General features: G+C 36.6%; 1 protein-coding gene across 5 annotated transcripts in view; it reads left to right on the forward strand.

Moving 5' to 3' along the window:
• Positions 1 to 25462, forward strand: part of RNF180 (ring finger protein 180) — a 68047-nt gene that overhangs the window by 23223 nt on the left and 19362 nt on the right. For all 5 annotated transcript variants that reach the window (XM_014269005.3, XM_074532662.1, XM_014269006.3 and 2 more), the window contains one exon: positions 20813 to 21038. In XM_014269005.3, coding sequence (XP_014124480.1) covers positions 20813 to 21038 — 226 coding nt within the window. The remainder of the gene's footprint in view (positions 1 to 20812; positions 21039 to 25462) is intronic.

The following is a 25462-nucleotide window of genomic DNA, read 5'->3' on the forward strand; positions in this document are numbered from 1 at the left end:
AAAAAACTGCTGAACAGAAAGAATTCTGATAGATAATCAATTCTCTTCATCAGGGAACCTCTAAACTGAAAGGCAGAACATTTTTGCAGTTGCTGTGACAATATGCTGCTCTTTCCATCTGCAGCACAGCACAACAGACTGATCTGGTTTCTTAAAGCTGTTTAATGAGGATATAAATAATGTATTAGAATTACTACTAGATTAATCTTTCTGGATTGAAATCTGTTAATCTATAGAATCCACATTTAGAACGGTATTAACCACCACGGGAATATGTGTGTTTCGGATTCCTTTTGTTCTAAAAGTAACCCAATTCCCTTTACCTTAAGCATGAATGTAACATTGATTAGTGCATGGAAACTGTTTTAATTCAAATGTGTGCACAGTACTGAATTTTTGGGATAAATGTGGAAAGCACAGTATGTGACCCAACACAGTGGGGACAGAATGTTTTGAGGATATCATTGGCTTACCTTGAGCCACTATTAGTATAATATAATCTTACTTTATAATGGAAAGATGCAGTAGAATTTAGTTGCTCAGCCATAGTGCTAAGATGTGCTCCCAGTTGTTCTCTGTTTTTTCTCTAGATTGAACTAATGTAAAACCTGTTAGGGGCAGCAGCAGTGAACATCTTATTGTCTCTAGCACAACATTATATGATTCTCTGTTTTTCTTTATCTATATCACTATTTCATCAGTTACATCTACAGAAATACATTGTTCCCTTGCTTCTCATGTCAATTCTTGACAGATTTCATTTGGCATTTTGAATCTCAATACATCCAGTGATCTGATTAAATGAGATTCACAGTATCTGTTTATCTGTCCTAAGTTTCTCTGCCTAATATTCTACCTGTGTTCTTGGCAGCAGTTTGCCTTTCTTGTCCTTCCATATGCTGTACATGACACCATATCAAAAGACTTCAGACCACTGCAGCTGCTTTTTTGAATTCTCATGTGTTTTCTCAGCACTTTATCTTCAATTTCTTATTTGAACTTTAAAATACCTTTGGGTATTTTTCCACTTGTCTTCCATCAATCTTTTGTTATTTTTCAAATATGGTTGTGCATGTGCTGTGGGAACAGACTTGCTGTACTTTTGTATGCAGTGTGCTTTTTATTATCATTTATCGTATGTAGCATTCAATTGTTCAAATAATTCTTCCGGAAAAACAGGCCGAAAATGGGATTTTGCGCATAGTGGAAGAAAATTCTTACACCTCAAAATGGATACCATAAGAAACTTTGTCAGTATTTTCCAAGCATATACATGGTGTATGGAATGTGAACTGTTGCATTTTAGTGCCATAGGTATAGAAACTCTGCAGCAAAACCCCTCAGCTAGTGAATTATGACACAAATGTCCCTCACATCACTGTCTGCTCTCCTTTGTGTCCCATTCCAGTTTGTAAGCAGTTCCTTTATGTATGGAGAGGGAAAAGACCTGGCACAGGCAGAGCTGATTGGAAGTTCATTGGCAGACTGTACCTCTAGAATCCAAGGGTGAGACTACTTAGCCTAAGAAATAAATTCAGGTTTTTTTCTTTCGCTGTCTCCTGTCTCTTTCTTTAGCTCTCCTGCTATGATACATGGAACTGCAGCTGAAGGCAGAGGAACAGCAAAAGGTAGTGGAGCTTGAGTGCAAATGCATGTACCTTCCCTGCTTCTACTGTGCTTTGTTGTGAAGCTAGACTATAAAAAAATAAAAGGGGAATGGAGTGAAAGAGAGCAAACTCACTGGAGGCTATGACTACTTGCACTTAGTGAAATCTAAGTAGAAAACAGGGTGGTGCCCATCAATTTGGGCTTATGTTGAAGCTGAAGAAATAGACAGAAACCTGTGGGTGTATATGGAACACAGGATGGAGAGTGTCTTTTTTTCATTTAGCTCTATCTTTTTACTTTTAAAGAAAGAAGTTAAGACATACTAGTAAAAACCAAAGTGAAACCATTCCATAGTTGTACAAGAACTTCGCCTGTTTTTTCGCCTGATCTAGGGAATTTTTCTAAGGACACAACCCCCCTAATTTAGTGTAGAATATTTATGTTTATAAAAAGTTTTGTGGTTAGTGTCAAATTTATTCAGAAACAAAGCAGTGCTTTGTTTAAATTTTGTTCCACCAAAAATCTGTGCTTAAGTGCAAACTTCTTATCAATGCCAGTAGCTCATCTTTACTGGTTTGGAGCCTGTTAGTGTAAGATGCATCTTCCATGACACAGTGTTTTGGAAGCTCACTAAGAGTTCAAAGTCCCTGTTACTTTACAGAGTAGTCCTTTTGACAACTTGCTAACCAAGCTAGATTTTTGGCACAAGAAAGAATAAAAGGTATGATATTGTATTATGCTACATCATGTTCCATTCTATGGGGCTCCTACTAGTGTTTTTTTTAGACTGTCGGAACAACATGAAGCTGTCAGAATGGTGGACGGGCACAGGGTGTTTGTGACTGAACCAGAAATTTCCAGGAATTATGCTTTGTTTTTGTCAAGCATGAACATCAATGAAAGGTATATGACTCACTGTCCTGCTGATACGCTATTGCAATTTAGTTTTATGAATTATATTCTGGGAAACTTGCACAGTTCTTTGTTCAAAATACCAACACAATCAGAAGCACATGGCAGAGCTGAAACACGCCAGTATCTGATGGCTTTTTTAGTTTAAATGATAGTGTGAGTAGGCAACGTAGGTGGTAGTTTCAAGTTAAAGTGGATGAAAAGGAACCCACATACAATTCCGGCCGGAACTAGCTGCCTCTCTTGTCTCATCTGACCCATGTTGTCTGGGTTCAGAGAGGAAAAAACCTAAAATTAAATATTTCTCTATTGCTTCTTCTGCCACATCAGATCCTGTTGGGTTTACTAGTTTGCTGCAGCCAGCATAATACTATAGCTGGAATGGTGTGATTGGAAGTAAACAAATGCTAGCTGGTAGATCAGCTAAGCTAGAACATGAAAATATGGCTTACACTTTTGATTTTTGTTCCATAGTCTAACAATCTTGATAGGAAATATTCTTGTGTTAAAGTCGTGGTTGTTTGTAGTCATACTATTTCCCATCAGCTAATCATCTTCACTTGCTGGATGTTTCTTATGATGGCTATAAAAATGTAATTATTCTCAGTGGAAGTGTGTGAGACATTATCCAGGACTGATTTGCTGTGAACAGAATTAAGTTGAGGGCTAGAGTATTACCATTGTGTATTGAAACCCTTTATAATGTGAATGTGAAAGTGATCCAGCTTCTGTCTCTCTAAATTTTGAAGGTGGACTTTTGTATCTGCTTTTGAGATTTTTCTAACTTCACATATTTAATGTATTTAACAATCTATGCTTAAATCATATGGCATATACCATGATACATTGCTTTGCTGCATGGTCAGGAAGTTTGTATTTTGCCTCTATAGCATTTCTATATTGCTGCAGAACTATTAGGGATTACTGGGTGGCGGTAGTGTTGGGAAGGACTACTTTTTCTGCAACAGAGTCTAAAATATTATTTCAAAATTTAAAAAACTATGAAAGTAAATTTCCTCCTATGTTATATAAGAAAACTTAAAATATCTGGGAGGTGGTGAGCAGGGATGGGGGGAGAGCTGGGATAGGGAGAACCAGTCTTGTGCAAAACTGTGTTGTTTCCAATTTAATTAAGATCAGTTTAAGCACCTGCGCACTACCATTTATGAAGGGAATTTATAAAAGATATTAATACAGGTATTTATTTTTTCATTTACAAAAGAACACTTCTGAACCCCTAGTTCCAGCTGTGTGTTCCACTTCTGTAGTGAAAAGTATTTAACAGTTAACACTTTAGAGAGCACTTCTTAGGCACTAAGAACAGCCTGCTCATCTAGTCATGCAATTGCCCTCTTTCCACAAGGCAATGAGGTTATTTTTGGGTTTAAAAATGGGTATGGTAACACAGCAAAAGTACAATACAAACCATGTATCTGGTGAATCCAGTGTTTCCTAAGATACTAAAATAGTTAGAGGGCATAAATTTTAATTTATACTTAATGATGCAAGAGCAATGAAAAGGAGCATCCTACCTAGCAGTTGTGCCTGGGTGACCTTCATGCTGATAGTGTTGGGTAACCAAAGTCTGAACCCTAAGACTGAACTTAGTCCTCAGTTTATTCTAGGAAAGACAGTTTTTCAGTCTTGTTTTTGGCTCCTTGCTTTGTACTAAATTTGGTTTGAGTGGACATGATTGTACATCATAAGCATATTAACTGTAGAACTATAGAATTAACTACTCTCTACAAGCTTTTTTAAAACTGAATTGAAATTACAGAACTGACTGTATTTTTAACATTTGATAGCAGAAAAATTGCCCAGCCATTTTTCAGAGAACTTCAAGGCTTGAAGAGTCAGTTGCATTTTAATTTTATCTCTGTAGAAAATTTTTAATGTCATATCAGAATTTTGGAAAATTAAAAATATTCTCTGAAAAAGACAGTATGTTCTGGAAATCATAGAATCAGAATGGTTTGGTTTAGAAAAGACCTTAAAAGCCATTTGTTTCCCTGCCATTGGCAAGGCACTTTCCATTAGACCAGGTTGCTCAGAACCCTATCCAACTTGGCCTTGAACACTTCCAGGGATGGGTCAGCTACAGCTTTTCTGGGCAACCTGTGCCTCACTTCCCCACAGTAAACAAATTCTGCCAAATATCAACCCTCTTTTGTTTTATAGCCATTCCTCCTCATCCTGTCACAGTATGCTCTTGTAAAAAGTCCCTCCCCATCTTTCTTGTAGGTCCCCTCAGGTTCTGGAAGATGCCATGAGGTCTCCCTGGAGCCTTCTCATCTCCAGGCTGAACAACTCCAGCTTTCTGAGACTCTCCTCAAAGGAGAGGTGCTCCAGCCCTCTGATCAACTGAGTGGCTCTGCTCTGAAGACCACTAGTTAGCTCAGTGAGATTACAGCTGGAGAAAGTTTTCAGAGACTGGTGTGAAACCAATGACATGCTGTGGTGAGGCTTTAAGACTAGGGTATGCCAATTTAAATTTTAGTTTGAACTGATGCAAAAGTAAGCATGCTGCATTTTCCAGGCAGTATTTTCTTTGAGACTGTTGAGTACAGTGTAGGTACTTCATCGAAGCACTAGGAATCCTGGGGTATTTCAAGAGACAAAAATGATGAAAAGCCCAAACATTGATTGAATGATCATCTTACCCAATTGAAAGAATTTTCATTTGTATATATGTATGTATATAGGTATATCCCTGGTGCAAACCACAAACCATCTCCAGTCTTGGAGATCGTAATTTTATGTAGTATTTTTCTCAGATGCAGGAATGATACTACATTGATTTTGGTAATATGGAGCAGTCTGAATTATTAATTTAGTTTCATTTTACAGGTAAAATAGTTTTTCATTGATTATGCTATAAATTACAATATATGCTTTCACTGAGCTGTTATCTGTATTTGAAAGTTTTAAATGAGTATCTAATTTAGATATTTGTAAATCAGAATGCTCAAAACTAATATAATCAAAACCTAAAAATAAATATTATCAGAAGTGTTTAAAAGTCTCTGATTCAGGCAATAGATTTTAAGTTCCAAGAGATTAATTGTTTGCTGGGTTACTGTTGCAAATATCTTTGGAATAAGCAATTTTATTTAAAGCTTTAATTGGCAAATAACCTTTGTCAATTGGGTAAAACAAATTCACACTTAACTGTCTAGAAGCACAGACAGTAGCTCCCTATAAGGATAGTTTCTGATGGTAACATACATTTGTTCTGCTGTACTGAAAACTGACGTTAAGACAGCTATATTCAAACTTGGAGAGCCTGTGTTCTGTAAAGAGTTTTCTTGGATTTTTATGCCTTGTAAAAATTGTTGTAATTTTTAACTGAAATGAGTCATAGTTCTTCTAAGAATCTTGTTAACCTTTGAATTCTTGAAAGAATTGCAGCTCTAGAACAAGGAGCTATATCAGATAGCCATATGACAATTTTTACTATGTGTATAGCTACACATTTTATAAAATAATATTTGAGATTATTTTTTCCATTATAAAGTAACTTTTTCCATTATAAAATATTTTTCCATTATAGAGTAACTTTGTTTGATACAAGTAGAGAGCTAAATTATGGTATTTGCTCTATAAATGAGTGTAAAGAAAAAAATTAGGTGCTATCATCTGTTTGAGGTTACTGTGTATACATTTTAAACTTCTGCAAGATTGTCCTTTTGAAATACAGACCTAGAGAACTTTATCATCTAGATTGTCAGATTATGTGCTTTTGTTGTAAGCACAGAAAATTAAATGCTCTTCCTGGGAAAAATGAGAACAAAGTCATAATCTTTGTCAAGGACGATGTCTGTGGTCCTTTCTTTTCAAAGTGTCATTACTACCAAGGCAGTGATGTATTGTTTGCACTATTTGATTTAAATTTTTGTTTGTACTACATTTAGGCTTCAGAAAGTCACCAATCATTGAAAATCTACAATACCCAGAGACAAGGCAGGCATCATATTTTGGCATTAATTTATGAGATTCTGTGTTGCTGTGTTATCTTTGCAATCTCAGGAGTATCTTAGTGAATAGATTTGGTGCCAGGAAGAACATAGATTGATCTAGTGAGAGCAGGTATATAATGCAGACCTAGGGACAAGTTCACAATCTCCTTTCCAATGTTATCTGTCATTGATCTCTTCCCTCTTAGTTTGAGGGGCTTATGATAATGGATTTTATAAAAATCATAGAAGTAAGATTTCACTGGGTTTTATTATATTATGGAATTGGTTTGGGCTTTTGACAAGAACTTTTTACATAATGTTTTAAAGCACTTAATATGAATTGGTCTCTTCTGGCATTGAAAAAATAACTGTTGAATCTCAAAGTTTACATACAGTAATCTAAGGAGCAATGTGAATGAAATGTGATTGAAGGCTGAAAAACTATTAAAAACTTGTGTACATCATTTAACATAGTACTATAATGGTTTCTTATTTTTATTGTGCAATTATCGTCCATCATTATGGAACAAGTGACTAGTTTGTTTGTTTTGTTTTGTTTGTTGGTTTGGGAGAAATTTTTTTGTTTGTTTTTTGATAAAATTATTTATGTATGCCTCTTTATTCCTGTCAAGATACAGTCCTTGGAAGAATAATTAAACACTTATATCTGTTCAGTTCCTTCAGAGCAGCTATATGCTGACCCCAGACAGCAGCCAAACACCCAGCCAGCCAGCCCCTTGCTCACTCATCTCTCTTGCAAAGGCAAATAGGGAGTCCGTTCTTGTGGGGGCACATGGAAGGAAGGTGACAACACTCACAGATCAAGATAGTGAGAATTTACCAGGCAAGGTAAAAGCTCTGTGTGCAAGCAGAGCAAAAAGAGTCTATTCACTGTTTTTTATCAGCAGTTAGATGTCCGTCTGCTTCCTAGGAATCAGGGATTCAGCACATGTAATTATTGCTTGCACAGAGACAAACATTCACCCCTTCCTCCTCAACTCTCTGAACATCACACTCGGTGGTATGGGTCACCTGTCTTGACTCTATCAACTCCCAACCTCAAGCCCAGTCTCAGCCTGTTTGTAACAGGAAAGGAAGCATTCCAAGGAATGAAGCAATAGCCAAAACACAGGTGTGCTATCAGCACTATTTTGGCCACAAATACAAAGCACAGACAGACATCTATGCCATATATCTTTATACTATGTATGAGGAATTTTTTTTATTTCTGCATTTGGTTAGTTTTTTGACACACCTTCCAGCTTTTCTCTGCATTGTCTTCCCAGCAGCCCCTCCAGTTCCTTAGTCTGTTTCATGCACCATGTATCCACTAAATGATCATGGTTAAATGACTAAAGTTGACGTTGATGGACTTCATAACTAAGACTGCACTCATGCTTAAGCAGGACAGAGCTCGCATCGCTGAGTTTTTCTTTCAGGTTGTCTCCGTCAGTTAAATTTTATTACTTTTGAAGGTTTATCTGAGTACTAAAACTTCTTTTTAGCAACAGAATGTTAGGTGCTAGAAGATTGGAATTTGTCAGGCACTCTAAGAATTTGTGCTGGTTGTAACCTTCATAAAGGCTTTATGTCACATCTTCTGCTTAAAGGCTTTAGCTTGTGTCCTTTAAGATCCAAAATTAAGGGCTACCCTTGCGTGGAGTGCACTGTGAAAGTCATAAAACGAAAAGTTTGTAGATTAACAAGTTTTATTCTTTGTAAGATTGGCAGGCTTTTGAACAGTGTAAAAGTGAGCTTTGTTGCTCCAATCGTGCCCTGCTTTTGCCTGAAGAACTGACATAAATAATACATCTAAAAATGCTCACAGTTTGTCAGCTACAAACTTAAATTAAGGAGGCAACCAACCCAGCACAATCAAATTAAAGGGCATTGGTTTGCTTTGTGTGCTTCACTGTATTGGGTCTTTTGTCTTTGCCTATTACGTTTCCTCATTAGAAAATACTTTCTCTGTCCTGCTAAACTAGGACATAGCATGCTGCCCACATTAAGGAGATGAAAATTATTAGCTAACATCAAAAAGTTTCTAAGACCTTACTAGAGAGTCCTAGAAATTTGAGGGAGTCTGTTGGGTGAGCTCTGTCCTCTACCTCAGTCTACTAGGATTATTTTTATAGTAACTCCGTTTTTCCCCTCACTGTTATACTAGATGCAAAGTTTGTAATGTCTTTGCCTAATGTCACTATGGATAATTAAAAATGAAACAATCTTTACTTAAGATGTTAATGGCAGTGGGCATCTCTTGGATTTTTCAGAAAAGGGATAGATAATCTAGTATCAAACTATAGTACAGTGCTTTGCCACAAAAATAAATTGCAGCTTATTTTACACCATGTAGAACAATAAGTCTGAAATAACTTTTCCTGGTCTTCTTTTTCTTGTATATATTTTGAACTGTTCTTCACATGAAAACATTGTAAGTTGTGTGTTCTAGTTTCTTTGTATTTCTACAAATTTCCAAACTCTTTTATATCTTCTTGGTGTCAGTCTTGCAAGTATTTTTAGGATGTCAGCAGTGAAATTTTTGAGATGCCTTGTATTTCAATGATTAATTATTTTGCATGTTGGCTATCATAGCCAGATCCAAGTATTCATTATGTCATATATCTAAGTTCGGTCAAATATGTGAAGTATTAGGGCAGAGCATTCACTTTAGTAAATCCATGTATTTTGAGAATTTTAATTAATGTAAATAGCAAGTTTTTGCATGAGCTGTTAAGCTTTTTAGATAAGGTTTGCCAGTGCTAAGCTAAATACAAAACTATTCATTTTAGACATGAGAAGATGACCATGCTTATGATGATGGTTATGAGAGTGATTATACTTATGGGTTTTTTTCTGGTCTACTTTTTGAAAAGTTTTAGCCCTCAAACAAGAATTTTGCCTTCATCTAAAGCAAATCATATTTTGTGGTAATGTTGTTGAAAGGTAAGTAGCAGCTACTTAGATTCAGTTTTCTGTTGGTGTATTGCAACAACATTTGTAGTTGTATCCTAAATTTTTTAATCCAGGCAGAGAAATGTGAAATAGTAGATGTTCAGTTTGGTTTTCTGTTTCAGCATCCTGCAGTTCCAAAGAAAAGCTTTACAGACTCCAATTTTTTTTGGTCTGGGAGAGTGGATTTTCATAATCAGTTTCTGAAAGACTTTGTGGGATACTTCATTAGAAGAAAAATCCGCATTATTAAACTGTTGCAAAGAGAAAACACTGAAATCTTTAGAGGTCAATTGTTCAGACCCCTCAAGGCTTTTGTAGGAAGGCTCATGAGAAAGGATGGCACCCTAGAATTTAAAATGGCCTCACTGTCTTTGTAAATAACATCTGAAAATGAAATAGGGTGCAATATCTTGCTTATACAACAGAGAAAATTTATGTCTTGCATAAAATAAAGTGACAGTGGTTCAATAGGTGTTCAGGAAATGTAATTTGCTCTTCATGAGATGAAGTGTTTATAGAGGTGTATATGAAATTACTAATAATTACAGAAAGATGCATGCATACAAAATTGTTCACTTGTTCTATGAAATAAAAAATTAGCAATATTTTCTGCTCTGTTTATCAGACAGAAAAGATAACAGCAGCTTAATTTAAGTATCTGGAAAGTGAATTTATACAGGTGCCAGAATACTGACAGCTGACCCCTTTGAATCCATCAATGTTTAGCACTTTCATATTGTGGCATCTAACAGTTACATTTGAGGGAAATAAGCTTTTGCACAATTTGGATGACTTTGAATATGACCAAATAAAATAACAAGAAAAGAATGTATTGCTTATTGCTGCCGATACAGAGCCACAGTTTACAATAATATTTCTGTTGAAGTATCATAAAGATTAAGAGTTGAGGAGACAAGGATTAATCAAACTGAACATCTAGATATTATTTGTCAGAAAAAAACAATATATACAACATTTGGGGTGTACTTTGTTACTGCAGGTCCACCTGGATTATTTTCTTCCATAGCTCAGGATAAAATTTCAGTGTCAGTCTCCAAGGTTAGCTTGAAAAGAAGAAACAAAGGGCAAAGGGGACATAATTTTTTTCTATTGCTGCATGAGAACATCTGAAACACTTTTGTATTTTGGTTTTTTATTGTTTTAATTTAGCATTGCAATATCTACTACAGAAGGATTACAAACTATAAGTTTTACTGAGTCAGATAATTATGTTATGAAAATGGAGATAAAGGTCTTGTTGATGGCTCTTAACCTTAAATAATTTTTTACTTTTGAAAATGTTTTTTACAACTTTGAGAAAATCTCCAGAAAGGCAATACAGCTTCTGTAAGAAATCAAACAGGCTTTTACTTCTTTTAAATTTGTAGTAATGGAAAATCTAATATAATTTTCATTATTTTTTTCCTAAGTAGAAAGAGATACTTGTATATTTTGGGGATTTGTTTGTTTGCATTTTAAGGGAAACTGTATATTAATTTGTCCAAGTCATATTGAACTGCGTAAGAAGTGAATTAAATTACTTGATTCTAATGAATCTAGGATTATTCCACAGTCATGTTAGTAGATATTAAAAAAAGCAACAGTGATGCAATCTGATAACCTTTACCTAAGTTTCTCATATATATAATTTTTTTAAACCCTTTGTTTATCTTAATTTTCCTTCAGAACAGTTGAATGCTGTACTCTAAACACTGTTTAGTGATGGAGTCTATTTAAGTAATCAGTATTTAAATTGATTTTTAAAAACTTAGTCAACACACTTTAAATAGGTGGCCTGATTGTTCGAAGGAAGATGATCACCCAGTTGCTCCAGCCAGATAAGGAAGCTCTTTGAAAACTGGGACAGTCCTTTAATTGTCTAAATATAGCTTTAGGTTCCTAATTTTAGGGCAACTTATTTTAAACCAATTCATCTCACTAAGTGAATCTTTTTTTTAATGTGATATCTCACAAGCTATACCTCAGTTGTGGAAACAGAAGATGCTTGCAGATTCAGAACTCATGATTTTGGGGTGAACGGTGAGCTCAATCTAAGGCACACAATGGTCGCCCACCCCCAGAAAGAAGGATATCACCTTCCACAGGTGTCCAAAAGAAGGGTCAGAGGTGGTTGTACCATAATGCACATCCTGGTGAATAAAAATAAGAGAGTCAATTTATATGGGTTGAATACTTCCTTTGGTCGCAGTTGTTATGAATCCTAACTAAAATCTCTTCTATCTGATGAATAAAAGGGAAGAATTTTGTGATTTCTACCCCAGTCCTTTGGACTTTTTCCAACCTATGTTTGAAACATGTTATCATTGTATTAATAAAACCGGAGTGATCATGTAACCCCCACAACTGATGACTGAAAGGATGGTAATGGCTACATAATAAAACTGAGGAATTAGTTTGAAAATCATTTGAAGACATTTTTGAAAAAGTTTTTACTGAGAGTTCAGTTCAGCAAACTCATCTTTCTGTCCCAAATAGTAAGTAGCAGCCAAAAACTGTGTAATTCTCATTATGTTGATCTTTTGCTAATTGCTAGCAGACAAATCTTTGTACTTGCTGTAGACTTTATGAATATAAAGAACCTTACCTTGGAGCAGGCAAATGCCAGGAGCAGTAAGACTGGTAAGAAACTAAAAATCTGTACATTTATCTTATTTTGGAAAGCAGTGTTTCACAAATGGAATGACGTTGAGTTATAAACAGTTAATAAACATTGTTCAGAACAGCAGCCGACCTCCACATCTGACCAGCTCTCTTCAATGTTGCCTACTCCACTTTCTGCTGTATAGTGCTGGGGGAGAGACATATGTAAATGGTAAGAGTTGGTATTCTTCATTAAGTGTTGGTTGTATGCTGTTACCTCAGATCATGTTGTGCATTGCTGTAATTTGCCTTTAATTTATACTAAATGACCAGAAGCATTTCAAATGCATTCTTTCCAGTACTATACTTATGCAAAGATGCCAAAATGTAGCAGCACTGTTCAAGATATGCTTTTACAGACATTTTGTTATGAGCATTTTCCCTAAAAGCAATAATGTATACTTTCACACAAATCCTAGAGAAATAATTAAAAAATAAGCCCTTGTCTGTTATTTCAGTGCTCTAAATCTTTTTGCTAAAATTGAAAAAAAAAGAAAACAAAATCTGGTTCTGCAGGTAAAAAATTAATCTAAAACCAAAATATTTTCTGATTCTTCATCTCATTTGTATGTAAACTGACAGGACTATATCTTTTTACCAGGAACCAGAACAACTACAGGTTTGTACTAGAGGGAAGTTGCACTCACTGTACTAGAGAGGTGGACTTCAAGTGTAGATAGCAACTGTTTTGCTCTAACTAACAAAAGCCAATCATTTTTTTACTTCTTTAGGACTCTAATTTGACCTTCCAGCTCTAATATATTTGTAAAACATTCAACATCTTTAAAAAAAGAAAAGAAGTTGTTAAAAAAGTTTTCTTTGCAATTCATGCCAGAAGGCCAACAGATCCTTTTATCTATGATTGAGGCATAGTATCAAGGTTCTGTGAGTTTCACAGAAATTTCTGCAGGCCTCTGGGGATGAATTTTCCTTCTCTTTGTTTGAAATAATGGTTACAATAAAGATTAATAATTGTTAATATTTGCTTTATTCTTAGATCTAGTGACACTAATAGCTGTGCCTGGATGTTTATTTCTGGTGGCAAGCTTCATGTGCTACTTAACTATAAAGCTGACATTGTCTTTTTACATGCTATATAAACTATGTATGTGTTTTATGAAATGCAAAATGAAAACAAAGATAAGCTTGTAACATGGTACTAATTTCTTATATACTAGTTAAGGGTGATTATAAATATTAAGGTGTTTATATGATTGTGGTACAAGAATTTTGAGTAATATTTATTCCAGTGGCCCATCTCTCAATTATTCTTTATAATTGAATTATTTTAATAGGAATAAAACCTTATTATAAACTTATAAATTAGTTGCAGGGATCTTCAAGATATTTTCATAAAAGCTGTGTTTAGAGATGTTCCTTAAATACAATTCTTCTTAGAGAAATTTCTAAAAGCATAATAATATGTAGAGCTGCCAGTTTAGATGTGTGTTTCAAAAGCCTAAAGGCTGGTACTCCATAGAAGGAACTGCAGAGATTAACCAAATTGCATAATAAAAAATGCTTTAAAAATTTCAAATCTGTCATAATAAGAAACTGAAGTATATTATATAAGATGCTTGGAAAGAAAGGGGATAAGTGCATAATACTTATGTACAGTGCCTAGCACAAGATACATTCAGTTTTGTGTGGCCTGTTTCAACTTGATTAAAACAATATGAATCAGCAATAAATTAAAATAGTCATTTTTTTTGGATGAGGTATGGACACAAATGAAAAGAAAAGTTACTAGATAATTTTCTTCCCCTTTGTTTGTTTTTTCTGAGGTCTTTTCCCACTTCTTCAACAAAATAAGTCTTTGTCTCCTGACAAAGTAAAAATATCTCATTGAACCAAATTGGTTAACTTGCTATGTCTCAGGCATTCTATAATTCTTTTCTTTCTTAAAGTGCTCTAGTATATGTGTCTTCTCAGTAGTTGTCTTAGAAGCCTTGGTCTACAATGCACTCAAGATCATAGCATGCTTTGCATTGGAATCTACTTCCAGCCCTTTTCCATGGACAGAGGTGCCACTCACTAGACTGGATCACTCACTACTCCATCCAACCTGTACTTGTCCTTGATGAACAACTCCAGTGCCTGTGCCTAAGGCAACTTCTAAATGAGGCTGAATAAAAAACAAACAACCAAACCAAAAAACCCAAACAACCTCTGCACCCACAAAAAAAACCACCTACAACTAAAATACAACCAAAATAAAACACATAAATTAAAAAATACCACTGTTAGCTTCTCAGCTCTAGAAAGAAATTTCTCTAGAAAAATAATGAACAAAATATCTTCCCGTTTTTTCCTCTAGAGTAATTTATCAATCCCAAATGCAGCTGAGAGTGTCTGAATGAGCCAGCAGTGCAGTGCCCAAGACTGTCCTGGGTGCATTAGGGAAACATTGCCAGCAGGTCATGAAAGGTGATCCAGCCCCTTTTCTCAGCCCTGGTGAGGCCTCACCTGGAGTGCTGTGTCCAGTTCTGGGCTCCTCAGGACAGCAGAGACATGGAGCTCCTGGAGTGAGTCCAGTAGAGGGTTACAAAGATGATTGAAGAGCTGGAGCATCTCTCTTGTAAGGAAGGGCTGGGGAACTGGTCCTGTTCAGCCTCAAAGAGATGACTGAGAGGGAGCCTTATCAATGTACACTGGTGTCTGACAGGAGGGTGTCAATGGGATGGATCCAGGCTCTTCTATGAGGTGCTAAGTAATGGGAAAAGAGCTATGGCCAGGAATTGATGCACAAGAAATTTCACCTGAACATGAGGAGGAACTTCTTCACTGAGCAGGGGAGCTAGCACTGGAGCAGATTATCCGGGGAGGTTGTGAGTCTCCTTCACTGGAGACACCCAAAAACTGTCTGGACACAATCCTACTCCCTGCTGAAGTTGGTTGAAATGAACCACTGTGGTCCCTCCCAACCTGACTCATCCTGTGGTTCTGTGATTCTGAATGGAGAAAATTGCAATAGGTGGCTCCTCGGAGCTGCTTGGGCAGCTTGGCTCTGCTTTGAAGTTTTTGGCTTGCCTTTGAGCTTTTCTGGAATGTTGTATGGTGAGAAATTTAAAGTGTGGGGAATTTAGACTCAGTTATTGATTTGTAAAGATGTTTAAGCCATGGGCATTGATCTCTCTACCCTATTATGATTTTTATGTTTCAAGCTTAGTTCTGCCAGACACCAGAAAATATGTCCTTTTGTATTCATTATACCTGTCAACTGAAACAGTGTTCAAAGGCATACAAACCCTGGCATACCTTATAGCCTGATGTGGAAGAACTTCTGCTAATATAGCTAGCAACATTTTTGATTAGGATTTTTCTGCATTTTAATATTAGATTTATTTTTTTTCTGAGTTTACTTTTGAAATGCCATTAGAAGTCACTAATTTATTCTACAGAAATAAGTCTAGTTAAATTCCGTTTGAATTTAAAAATTTTCTCATAACAACGACAGTCATTTCAGTCCCTGTGTCCAATATACCCGTCAATTTTAAGACATTTTCAGGAAGCAATGTACCTGATGTAATAAGTCTTGTACCAGTTCTGTTTGCAATTGTCTAAGAGATTCTAAAGCTGTTGTGGGACAATGTGAAGCTACTGATATTTTTGTCCAGCAACAACCAAGAAGCATTTATTTCTTTTCTTCTGTTTTTGTATTAAACAGTATCAATATTCATTCTTTCTCACTTTTTCAGACCTGAGGTGTATGATTCCAATTCTGCATTATAATTGAAGAGTTAAAGTCTGGTTTAGAGCTAAAAATCATTCTAGAGGCAGTTTTCTTTGCAAGATAATAATGTGAAATATATAACTGATTTTCCCTCAGTCATCATTCCTTTCAACTGTGGACATTTTTGAGATAACAAGGCATTCTGAGTAGGTCATTTGAAAATGAATGGTTTTGTAGGTTGGGGTTTTTTTCACAATAGGGCAACTTTGTCAATTGACATATGTGCCTTATTTGGTTTTGCCACTGTTTTGATCATGCTTCCAGGTTTTACTCTAAACTTCCTTTTACTGATAGCTTTCATACAAAATCTTTTCTTATGTGTATGACCACTTGGTCTGTGTCTTTCATATGATTGCAGGTAAACCATACATTAGATAATGTGTTGCATTAGATATCCAGTGATGCATGTATTCTTTCTGAATGTGAAACTGAACCAACTACTTTCCTGTAGTCCAGTAGCAGAGACTTCTCACAAGCTCCAATATCCATATTTCATAGTTTCATGCCCTTTCTCAACCACTGCTGTATCAGACTCCTTGTTCCTTAACATGCTTTATAGGCTTCTCAAGCAGAAGTTGATTCCTCTCTTTCATTAATATCCTTCAGATGTCCCACTATAGATGTCCCCCTATATAGGGATTACTGTCAAGGCCGCATTAGCAGCTCCCAATCAGTGTGGGAAGATGAAAGGCTCTCACCTTTCCTTCATTTCTCAGGAGCAGTAGTTTTGCTTTCCAGCCTTTTCTGTTATTATTTGACAATCTTTCACTGTCCTTGATGTTTACATGTACTTTCTTAATTTTGTTCTTACTATAATCCTGTAAGAAAACCAACCTGGTTTATGCTTGTTAAGTTTTCATACACTAAAGCCCTGGCTCTAGTAATATATATAGGCACCACTTAATTGCAAACTAAAAAAATAATGACTTTTTAAATTTTTGTGCATTAGGATCTTGCACAAGGAAGTTACTCGGTTTTTAGCTTTGCAGTTCTGAATAATGCCATGTGCCTACATAGATCTTTTGAAAAGGGGCACAAAGCTGTAGAAAAGACATCTCTTCCACTAAGAAAATTACTCCTAATTAGATCTTGTTTGCACATTAGAATAATTTTGATCTTTTGATCAAATTGCAACTTTTGATAGTTGCAATTGGTTCTAGATACCTCTGTCCATGCATCTTACCATTATTGCAAATCTGTCTCAGAACCAGCTGTTACCTGTGAGTCCTCAGAAGTTTTGCCTCTAGCTTCTGAGTTACCTAATTGCCATTTTAAATGCATTTATCTTGCAGTCAGCTCTTCTAGACACAAGGTGTATTTTCTTTCCAAACACTTCTCATCAAAACCAGTTAGCAAAAGCTTTCTGTATATTGTTTTTGTTCTAGATTTTAATTATGTTTTTGACATTGCATAGGATCATAGGGTCACTTAGGTTGGAAAAGACATTTAAGATTGAGTTCAAACACTTAATTCTGACCTGCCAATGTGGCAGCATTGGAGGGGGCTTTCACAGTGTATTAGTATTTCCTGCTTTCTGCTGAAGTCATCGGTCATGTAATTACCTGAGATTACTTTCCTCACTTTCTCTGCGAAATTATTTGCCACTTTTTTTCCCAAAGAAATGGTATAATGAAGCTTCCTTCATTCTAAAATTACTTAGCTGTAATAAATTCTTTTACCCTTTGCCATTCTGTTCTGGTGTGGGTTTTCTGTGCTGTAAGTGTAGAGACAGTCTGAGTTAAACAGTTTTACTGATAGTTGTAATACTCTAGTATTTAATGTTGTCTTAAGAACCTTTCCTACAGCATGGAGCTGGAAGTAATGGTGTCAAGCTGTTCCTGTCTGTATCTAGTTTCTGCGGCTGTTAGTGCAGCCAGACTTGTGCTTCCTGCTTATCAGTACATCCTAGTTGCTCCTGTTGTAAATTTCAGTACACACCGAAGTTTTCTTCAGCCCTGTCAAGTGAAGAAAATCAAGCTGGAGCAGTAAGTTCTAAGGTAATAGAAACTGTTCTTGACAGTTCTTAGACTAAGTTCTAAGGTAGGAGAAACAGTTACTGACAATAATGGTTGTACAAGACCTTGTGATTGGACACAGTGCAATGTGGTTTTGGCACAGCAGCTCAGAATTTACAAGCACTCTTGCCACATAATATCCTGGAAAGTGCAATGCAAAGGCTAAGGTAGAACGACAGGACAAATGCTTGTCCAGAACAGATAAATCCTGGCTGAATTTTTCTGTATTTTTAATGCGATCCACAGTATTGTATTGCATACTGTTAAGGATTTACTCACTATTTGCAGAGTTCAGTAATTCCTGTAGAGAGAGATAGTCTTTGGGAGTAATGAGAAACACAGCAATCCAAACCATAAGTATAAGCCATAAGTGTAATAAGCCATAAATGTAATCTTCTATGAAACATCTATAGATTTCCATATCTACATAACCCCAATATTAACAATTGTCATTAACTTTTGGTACCAGTGTCAGGCAGTAGTGGTCTGTCATGGCCTATGAGTGTCAAAATGGAGCAGGCCTCTGTAATGCATAGTGTGTTGGATTGACCCTGGCTGGACTCCAGGCAGCCACCAAAGCTTCTCTATCACTTCTCACCACAGCTGCACAGGGGAGGCAAGGATTGGGACTTTGGAGTAAGGGGGATGAAGAGTTTTGACGCTCAGCAGTGTCTTGATAGGCTCCTATCTTGGTTTATCATGGTGGATCTCTTGGTTATTGCAGTATATTGGGTTCTGTGATCTGTGAAAGAGAAAACCAGAAACAGAAACAAAGAAGATGCATAGAAGAGGGAGAGCATAGTAAATGTCTTCTGAGTGTCTCCCATAATGAATAAAAGATTGGTTGCTTCTTTAACCCAATATCCTCATTCCATAGAGTTAACTTTTGCAGTAGTCAGGAGAGGGCATGGCTAAGCTCTTCAAGGATTATTCTATTCTACCTTGTGTCATTGCTGGGGTCGGGGAAAGAGAGTCTCTTCCAAAGAGAAGGGCTTCCTTCCAGTTGAGTAAGTGTGGTGCAGGTTCTGAGCTGGAGGGAGGGTTGGATAACATCGGTTCCAAGCTGGAGGGGGCAGTCAGGTGGCACTGGTTCTGAGCCAGAGGGAGCAGTGGGGTATTTATGCCAGGGGTTTCCACAGTGAACAATAACCATGGTTTTCCTTATACTTACATATATATGCCTTTAGTATTGTTACTGTTACTGTTCATATTCTTATCTCACTGCCATTCCCAGTTTTTGTTCTTATCTCAGTCAGTGATCTTCACCTTTTGTGCCTCCCATTCTCCTCTCCAGCCCTCCACAGAGGGGAGGGGAAACGAGTTGAGTGGCACATGGTTTGGAGAATCTCAGTGGAAGCACTAAATTGAAGAGTACCATTCCTAAATCCTGACAGCCAAAAACCCAGGTGCCATAAATAACAGATCTTCAGATTACTTGGAAAGGTTTAGTCATCTTACAGGAGCAAAGCCAGAACATGGCAATGCATCCCAGTTGTTACATTCACATAGGATGAGCACCATTTGGGAAGTCTAGCTATGTCTTCCTACAAATATAGCAGTGCAAGGAAATTTGGAGCACATGTGCTGACAAAAGCAAGCAGTTACCAAAGAAGATAAGAGTTCCTATACTTTCTACTCTAAGGTTTATACTGAGCTTTGTAGTAATAAAGTTGTGGCTTGTTTTGAACTCATTCTTGCTGGAACATTAAGTAATTATTCAATTACAAACATAAACATTCACAAATTAATTTTCAAAGGCAGAACCATTCACAGTTTATTTTTAGAGGGTTTTTTTTTGCCTTTCTTGGCACAGCAAAGGTATTTTTGCACCTGAAGGATGGGATGCCATCCAGAGGAGCATGCACAAACTCAAAAAGTGGGTGCACAGCAATCTCTTGAGGTTTAGTAAGACCAAGTGAAATGTGCACTGGTTGGAGCAAGTCCTGATATCAGTACAAGCTGAGGCATGAAGGAATCAAGAGCCCTGCCCAGAAGGGCTGGGGGGTGCTGGTGGCTGAGAGGCTGGACATGCCCCAGCCATGGGCACTGCCAGCCCAGAGAGCCACACGTGTCCTGGGCTGCATCCAGAGCAGGGTGGGCAGCAGGGCAGGGAGGGGATTCTGCCCCTCTGCTCTGCTCTGCTCTGCTCTGCTGAGACCCCACCTGCAGGGCTGCATCAGCTCTGGGGGCACAGCACAGGAAGGACATGGAACTGCTGGAGCAGGTTCCGACGAGGCTGCCAAAATAATTAGAGGAATGGAGACTGAGTATTTGATTTGTTCAAAGTGTGGTTTTGTTTGTTCAGTATTTGGTTGGAAAAGAGAAGGCTTAAGGGTGATGTAATTATGGCCATTTAGTGCCTGAAGGGAGCGTAAAGGATGGAGAGAGAATATTTACAAGGACATGTAGTGATAGAACAAGGAGACATGACTTCAGTCTGCAGTAGGGTAAGTTCAGATATGATACTAAGTAAAAAAAATTTATTTTGAGGGTGGTGAGGCACTGTAACAGTTTGACCAGAGAAGTTACAGATGTACTGATCAGCCTAGTCACAAGAAAGGTATCTAGCACATGGCAGGAAGGTAGAAACTAGATGATCTTTAAGGTCCCATTCAAGCCATACCATTCTATGTTTCTGCCTTTTTGTAATGCAGATACATATTAACTGTAAAAATTAATTTTAAAATAAGAAATCTGATCATAATAGAGTTTTACTTAGCCGTTTTGGTTTTGTTACTTCCTTCTTTTACTGCCTTGTGATTTTTCGTCTTTCCCACAGAGGACTTTTTCTGATATTCCTGTTTTATGTTTCATCATCTTTTTAAAAGTATTAACCTGTATTAAATTTAAGAATATCACGTGTGTGATATTAATCTTCTTAACCATTACTGAAAATGATCTTCTGGACGATTGGTTTATCAAAAATAGTTATGAGCTGAATGTGAAAATATGTTCTCTTTTTCTTCTTGCAGCCTGCAAATGATAACCTGCATACAGATGATGAGCAGGAACTCAGAGGAGATAAAGAAAGCTATCTCTGTGCTGTGTGTCTGGATGTTTATTTCAACCCTTACATGTGCTATCCATGCCACCATATCTTTTGTGAACCTTGTTTAAGGATGCTTGCCAAAGACAATCCAACCAGCACTCCATGTCCACTGTGTCGCACTACAATTGCCAGAGTTTTTTTCCAAACAGGTATAGAAATGAAAGATTTTGCACTTTTTTATTTTTTACAAAAAAAAATTATTTGTACTTTTCCTTCCTGTATGCATTCAGAGCAAATTTTGGTAATGTTAATCCACTGTGAGATTTTCTTTCCATTTAACATCTCCTAATAACATTCCATGCAGGTTCTCTTCAATGACAAGTAGCTATTCAGGACATGTACTTTTAAACTTTTTATTTTAGAAATGAGATTCTGATTGCTTTCTTTTCTAGTAGAATTCTTTTGTTTCTTCTTCCTGAATAATAACAAGCTCAAAACATAATAAACATTTCTCAAACTATCCTAATGGAAAAGTATTTTCAAAATTGCTCACTTCATGGCGCACACAAAAAAAATGCTCTTTTCATTTACGACATTAAATTTAGAGACAATTAAAGGCTTGGAGATCATCTTCTTCAACCCTTGATCATCTTCTTAAATTCTCCTGTCCTAGCCTCCTATACCCTCATCTCTAGTGTTCCTAACTCTTAACAGTTGGAAAATATGGTGGGTAGGGTGTTTGGTGTCAGATTGGGTATAGAAATAGAAGAGGGTAAGTAGTTCTGCAGCTAGAATATCTGGAACAGCGTGAGTCAGTCTTTTATGTCCAAAGCTTATATGGTGGATTCAGGTGCCATTGATAAAATTGCACCATTTATCTGGAGTCAGGTCATTTACAGCACTTAAAACTGTGCATAGACAGTTCACAAAGTAATGGAAATGACTCAGCCATGCAGGAGTGTTTGTTTCATTTTAGACGCTGCAGAGATCTTGCAGAGATCCTCTTTAAGCTGTTGTGAGTGCTGTGATGATGGCAGGTTAGGGATGCAGACTCAAGTATGGTTTCACATTGATCAGCAGAGCTGCCCACTTCTGTTTCTGGTTGTCCACAGACTCTGCTTTTGAACAGACCTAACTTTGTATGATTTGATGGCAGGTCAGTTTGAGGAACTGACTGGGATAAAGAACTCATTTGGATGGGAAGGAAGCATTTTTCAGGTGAACCTATTGCCTCAAGGTGATTCACTGAGCAGCTGCTGGTTGCCAGGGTTAGAGACTGGCTATGTCTGCACTGATGCACTGCAGCAGAGAAAATGGGCAGAAAGCTGCAGCCTGAGCACTCTCAACCCCTGCCTGTCTGCTGTATAGAGATTTCAAGCTGTTCTCATTTCATTTTCCTAATGTTTGATGCTCCCTTCAATTTGATGTACAGATGAAGTGTGTTTCACTGATAGATAGTTAGGTTTTTCTAGGGCTATTTAAATTTTAAAAAACCAATTTAGCAGATTTGCTGCAGAAAATTACCACTGGGAGAGCACAAAAGTAGAATAAAGATGCTTTCTAAAATGTATTTGCAAAACTTTTCAACATGTTATAGTTTTCTAAGTGAAATATTACTAGGATTATTTGTAGCCTTTGCGTATCTAACATACAATGTGTAAAAATGCCTGGTGGGAGGGAGTGAAGAGGAAGGAGCCAGATTCTTTTGAGTGGTGCTCACTGCCAACACAAAAGGCATTCGGTATGAATTCAAACACAACAGATCCCATCTGAACACAAGAAAGAGCTTTTTTTTTGTGTGAGAATGTCAAGAAGTCTGGTCAGAGAGGCTGCTGAACACCCGTCAAAACCCAGCTGGTTCTGGGCCCCTGTGCAGCTGACCCTGCCAGAGCAGGTTGGACTAGCTGTTCTCAAGACATCCCATTCAACCTTACCCACTCTTAAAATATTAAATACGTATGTAGCTCTTTTGAGGAAGAAGAATTATGTGCCTAAGGAGAACATAAGGTATCATAGATTTGTAAATATAGTCTACTATAAATAGTGGGCCATAACAGTATATAATATGTTTTGTATTAACTACTTCAGATGAGAGAAATCTGCAGCTATTTGTATATTGCCATTCAGTATATAGCAATATGTGCTTGACTTAGCAAGATATTTAAAAATAGGTACAGTAATTTAGCTTTGTTTTATTGTATATACTAAGAAAAATATTTTGAAATATTCCAGTGTATAACATACCTAACAACTTTTAAATTAACTAAGGGGTGTTGATGATGATATTGTATCCTCAGAGGAATTAGTAAAAGCAGCACATTAAGAAGATGAATGGTGCCAGAGCAATGTAAAGCATAGTAATTTGGTATTTTTTTCCACTCAGAAGAGTTATTAAGCCTTTAAAAACTTATGCTTAAGTCACTGCTACTATAGGTTTGTGCAGGTAACAAAGCAAAGTTGCTTGTAGTCTTTACATACTTCTCTAATGCTGCAGCTGGGATGTTTTATGTCCCTCATTAATTTATTTTCGATGCTCTCTGCAGCTTTCCTTTTGTAAAATATGTGTGAGTACATATATTTTACAAAGATTTGTCAAAAAGAAAAGAATTTAAGGATATACTCAGAAGTTCACTCTTTAGCTTGTACAGTTTTGCTGACTGAACATAACTGCAACAGAAGGATGCATGTAACGTGTCAAAAAAGGGCTAAGAGATCAATTATCCATCAATTATGGAGAAAATCAGTGTTTAACTGAGAGCTACAAAGCCATATTTGACTCACAAAGGCAATTCCTCTGGCCAGTTGCCTTGGTCAGCTGAGCCTTTTTTACAGGATCCCTTAAGCATGAGTTCCAGTCCAGATAGGTTGTTCTATGGTGTTTACTATGTGTTCCTATCTTTCTTAAAGGCTTTCTTAGAAGCCCTTCTCCCATCACAATAAACTCACATCTGATCAGATGACAATGTGCCCAGGATACACCTAAGAAAACAGCTCTTGAGCTGATTCCATCAAATAACTTAACTTAAAAGAAGCATCTTTTAAATGCTTCACTTACAGGGACGGAGTGATCTTCTGCACTTCCATTAATAAAAATTTCATTTATGTTGTTTGCAAGAAGGGCCAGATCTGACACACATGTGCAATAAATCCCCCGCTTTGGAGAAATACAGATTGAGGGTAGTGATTGTGCAAGGGAGGTCCAGGCACGTGGCAGGGAAAGAGGGTCATGTACCGGTAGAGGGACAGGTGACCTGGCCGGCCTGAGGGGATCTTTCATTGAAAGCCCAGCCAAGCAGGCTTCTAGAAGCCAGTAAGACTTGTCACCACTGTTTTTTCTGAGAAACAGGAATTAGATGCCTCACCAGAGGTTTCAGTATTTAAATTTGAATAAAATTGAAAGAACTGTGTTGATTTCTGTGGTCTGTAGCAGGAAAATAAAATGTTCTCTGTGCTGTGAGAAGCAAGCAGAGTCTCATGAAAAGACTGAATCTCAATAGTACTTAATCCAAATATGTTCAGTAGCATATAAAGCTCCTTCATAAAAATTTAAATACAGTAGTGAAAAATACACAATTTGTTCATTTTAGATTTTGGAGAGAAAAGGCCCTTTTTCCTTCAGTGACAGCAGTTTATATGTGCAGTAGCTCTATTTTCACATAACGAGATGGAGGATTTGAAGATTCTGTGCTCTTCATGTATTGTGTAGCTCCATGCCACTTGCACTGTGACATGGTGAAATAAAGGATAATTTTTAGAATCAAACTAGCCTGGGGTTTTTACTTCAAATCTGTTAATGTCTTCATCTTACACAGAAAAAGCTACTAGAAGCAGAGGCATTTTTTCTTCTTTTTGGAGCCTGCTCACAAAAAGCTTAGCTTTCTTAAATTGGCCAGAGAAAAAGATTTTATCCTTTCATAAAATATTTATTATTGGAAAAGCATGTTCCATTACATTGGACCACATGAAGTAATAAAAAAAACCTTCTCAAAAATCCTGTGAATGTCTTTTCTTACTTTGAAGGTACAGAAAGAATTATGGTACCAGCTACTATTAATATTTATCTGGAGCCATCTTGGTTTGGAGGCACAAATTGATGAGCAGGGGGTTGAAGTTTTTCTTGTTAACTACTACCTTAGCAACCCTGTTTGTTATCAGTTGATCAATTCTATGTTAGGAAAATACTGTTGTTTTTAGTTTTCCATTGCATTGCTATGAATATCTTAGTTTGGCAGTTTTAAGTTGCAACCATGTAGGTATTTCCCCAAATTATACACTGAGAAGATGTTGATTTCTTGAGATTAGTGCATAATGCAAACTCCTGCAATGTATCATGAATCATCCTACAAATGATTTTTTAAAAACTTATAAAATAATTAATTAACAGGATTAATTAATGAACATTATTAACTTCCTGTTAATCCAAAGTACTTTTTAAAATCTAAAAATAATTTCAGGTTCTTCCCCTTTCTTTGCATTACTGACTATTACTGAATGGTGATGTTAAACAAAAAGCTGAGAATTAATACCACAGTCATTTTTATGGATATAATTTTTATTAAGAGAGATCATAATAGTTTTGTAAGTTAAATAGCTTGATTTCTTAAATGCATAATTTTGCCAGAAATTATCATAA

The sequence above is a fragment of the Zonotrichia albicollis genome, chromosome Z, assembly GCF_047830755.1.
Source record: "Zonotrichia albicollis isolate bZonAlb1 chromosome Z, bZonAlb1.hap1, whole genome shotgun sequence".
Lineage (NCBI taxonomy): Eukaryota > Metazoa > Chordata > Aves > Passeriformes > Passerellidae > Zonotrichia > Zonotrichia albicollis.